General features: G+C 39.5%; 1 protein-coding gene across 1 annotated transcript; it reads left to right on the top strand.

Moving 5' to 3' along the window:
• The first annotated feature begins 1,139 nt into the window (after positions 1 to 1,139).
• Positions 1,140 to 2,989, top strand: LOC112084159. The gene is made up of 3 exons (XM_024153361.1): positions 1,140 to 1,421; positions 1,550 to 1,659; positions 1,723 to 2,989. Exons 1-3 carry the CDS (start codon positions 1,140 to 1,142, stop codon positions 2,987 to 2,989), a joined length of 1,659 nt encoding a protein of 552 aa, XP_024009129.1.
• The last annotated feature ends 349 nt before the right edge of the window (positions 2,990 to 3,338 follow it).

Here is a 3,338-nt window from a genome sequence, read left to right on the forward strand (position 1 = left end):
TGGATATAATTTTGATTTACAAAATAGGGCAATTCAGAATGGGGAGAGTTAATTTTTTTATTCACATTAGGTCGCATATGCTCTTTTAATTGACTGGTGAGGTTTAATCGTAATGAGATTTAGTTTGTACACCAAATTCGCCGATTCAGGATAACTGGGGGATAATTTGGTTTTAGTAGGAGTTTTCATATAACTCGGAACAATTGGTATTAATGAGTTAAGTATATATTTTTTTTTTCCAGAACACAATGATAACAAACATATTGTTTGAATATAGAGGACATTATTCATGTACCGATGATAAATGGATTTCAAGAGAAGGTTCCATGTACGGTATAATGTTTAAGACATCAGGCTTAGAGGAAATAAGCTATTCCAATTTAGTGGGTAGGATATGCAAGAAGGTTGGGATAGGAGAATCATCCACAAAGTTGAAACTGAGTTATATACCGGTAGTAGTGCAAATGAAGAAACAGTAGTATATTTTGGATGACGATGATCTCGGTATCTATCTGATGTCGTTTGATAATGAGGAACGCATAAGTGTCTTGTATGTAGAGGTCATCAATGTAGATGGAGTGTCTGAGGTGGCCAAGCAAGTTTCACGTGTAGAGAGGGTAAGTCTTGTTGTTGTGAATGTCAAGGAGGTGAGCGCAGCTAATGATATAGCGAGTGATGGCATTTTTGTCGGCAATGCTGAGTTTAATGATGGTGCTATTGTTATTTATACAGGAAACGATTCAACAGAACAACAACATGTGCCAGTAATGGAGAATGACGAAGATGTTAATCTATCTCGTGATAATGAGGAAAACGGTGGAGATCAAGATGACATAAGTCAAACATATCGAATGCTTGATATTATTGATCCTCCAGACTGTGTAGTAGAACAACGTATTCAATGTGAATGGGCAGACGGTTAGAAACTGAGAGTTGGTGCAGAGTTTAGTTGTAAGCACGAGCTAATAGATTTAGTTTACAGAGGTTCTCATAAACATTGTTTTGGCATCACTGTACACAATTCTGATAAGAAATGATACTATGTGAAATGCGGTCAAGCTGAAACTGGATGTACCTGTTATATAAATGCCGCTAAGACAACTCAGTCACATATTTTCACGGTTAGAGTATATAGGAAAATGCATTCTTGCTCTCGAGCTTCTGCGTGTACTAGCAGCAAACGAAGGAAAGGCACACCTGGGTTAGTTGCAGGCGTTGTTAATAAAACTTACCCAGGTCTCTTAAAACCACCACCTCCTAGAGATATCATGGCTTTGGTTCAAACTAGAGGTCATGTGGAGGTATCATACTCTACGGCATGGAGAGGCAAACAGAAAGCTATAACTTATGTTCGTGGTACTCCAGAAGAGAGTTTCGAGCATCTGCATTCGTATTTGTACATGATAGAGCATTTAATCCTGGTACGACATCAAGTGATGAAGTGGATGAGTTAGGAAGATTCAAGTACCTATTCGTCGCTCTGGGTCCTACCATATAAGGGTTTGTGGCAATGAGGAAAGTGATAATTGTTGATGAAATTTTTTTGAAGAATGGATTTGGTGGATGCCTTGTATTTGCAACAGCTCAGGATCTGAATCATCACCATTATCCCCTTTCTTTTGGGGTAGTTGATGGGGAAAATAATGATAGTTGGAACTGGTTCTTCACTAAACTTAAAACCCATATACCTGACAGTTTTGAATTGGTGTTTGTTTCTGACAGGAATGTAAGCCTGATCAATGCAATAAGGGATGTGTACCTGCAAGCTAAGCATGGTTATTGCATTTATCATTTGGCCCAGAATGTGAAAAAGAACGTTAGGAGAGAGAAAGAGTTAGTTGTAGGCAAGTTCATGGAAGTTGCGAGGAAGTATACAGAGGCTGAGTTTCTTGTGGCTTATAGTCAACTGGGAGAAAGGTATCCAGATGCAATTACGTATTTATGTAATAGTTTGCTAGAGGAAAAATGGGTAAGGTGCTATTTTCCGGGAGAAAGGTACAACATCGACACTAGTAATTGTGTAGAGTCTATGAACAGCGTGTTTGATGATGCGAGGAAGTATGCTTTATTACCTATGATGAATGCCATCTTGTCAAAGGTATCTGAGTGGTGTAACGAACATAGGAAAGACGCTGCTACAGCACCTGGAGCACATAAAATGGTTCTCTATGTCGAAAATGTCTTACACGGGAGAGTTGAAATTGCTCAGTCCCTAAATGTGACTGAGCTGAACTCAATTCTGGTTGAATACGCTGTGGTCCGTGGAGATGGGAAGACTTATCTGGTGAACTTGAAAACCAAATCTTGTTCATGCAGATGGTTTGATATAGACAAATATCCTTGCGTCCATGCACTTGCCACAGTGACAATTTTTATGGCCAGGGAAGATAGAAGTGAGGACATCCATTCGTATGATTTGTGCTCGAAGTATTATACTACGGAATTGTGGGCACTTGCATATGCCAGGACGGTATACCCTGTTCCTCATCGTTCACAATGGGTAATTCCAGATGATATCAAAAAGAAGACTGCCCCAAAACCACTTGTGGTCCCGAAAAAAGCTAGAAGAAGGCAACAGAGAAGATTTGCATCGGTTGGAGAGCGTGGGCCAAGACCAAGTAATAAGCGTAAGAAAAGGCAGGGTAATACTGAGGATTTAGTCCGGAATGCGCATGGTAATACTCAGGGGAATGAAGGCAGGGATCCAAATTTCAATGCCAGTAATCCTGAGGGGAATGCACATGGTAATACTCAAGGGAATGAAGGCAGAGATCCAAATTTCAATGCCAGTAATCCTGAGGGGAATGCACATGGTAATACTCAGGGGAATGAAGGCAGAGATCCAAATTTCAATGCCAGTAATCCTGAAGGGAATACGCAGGGTTATACTCATGGTGGAGGCTGGTGGCAATATTTTAATTGCAGTAATCCTGAGAGTAATATCAGGGTGGATCTAGTACTCAGGACAGATGACAATTTTAATTTGTAAGCTTATAAATAAATTGGTACAACTATGTGAGAATAAATTGGTACAACTACGTGAGAATGCTCTGTTTCATTTCATAGTAAATAGTTCATAGTAATACGGGGTTGACTAAACAGTTCATACTAAACAACAATAGAAAATTAGTTCATAGTAAAAAGAAGTTGACTACAAGCAGAATACGGAGTTTTTAACTAATCAATAACACAAACATAACTAGTTCCAACGGATATGTAGCCATTCCCAGCTAGTAGTCAGTTACAGAAGTAGTAAATTCTTCGCACATTGGTAATGCATGTAGAGGAAGCAGAGCTCACAGCACTTGTTGTAGTGCTGGAATCGACATGCAGGGAAA

The sequence above is a fragment of the Eutrema salsugineum genome, unplaced genomic scaffold (assembly GCF_000478725.1).
Source record: "Eutrema salsugineum unplaced genomic scaffold, Eutsalg1_0 scaffold_5, whole genome shotgun sequence".
Taxonomy (NCBI): Eukaryota; Viridiplantae; Streptophyta; class Magnoliopsida; order Brassicales; family Brassicaceae; genus Eutrema; species Eutrema salsugineum.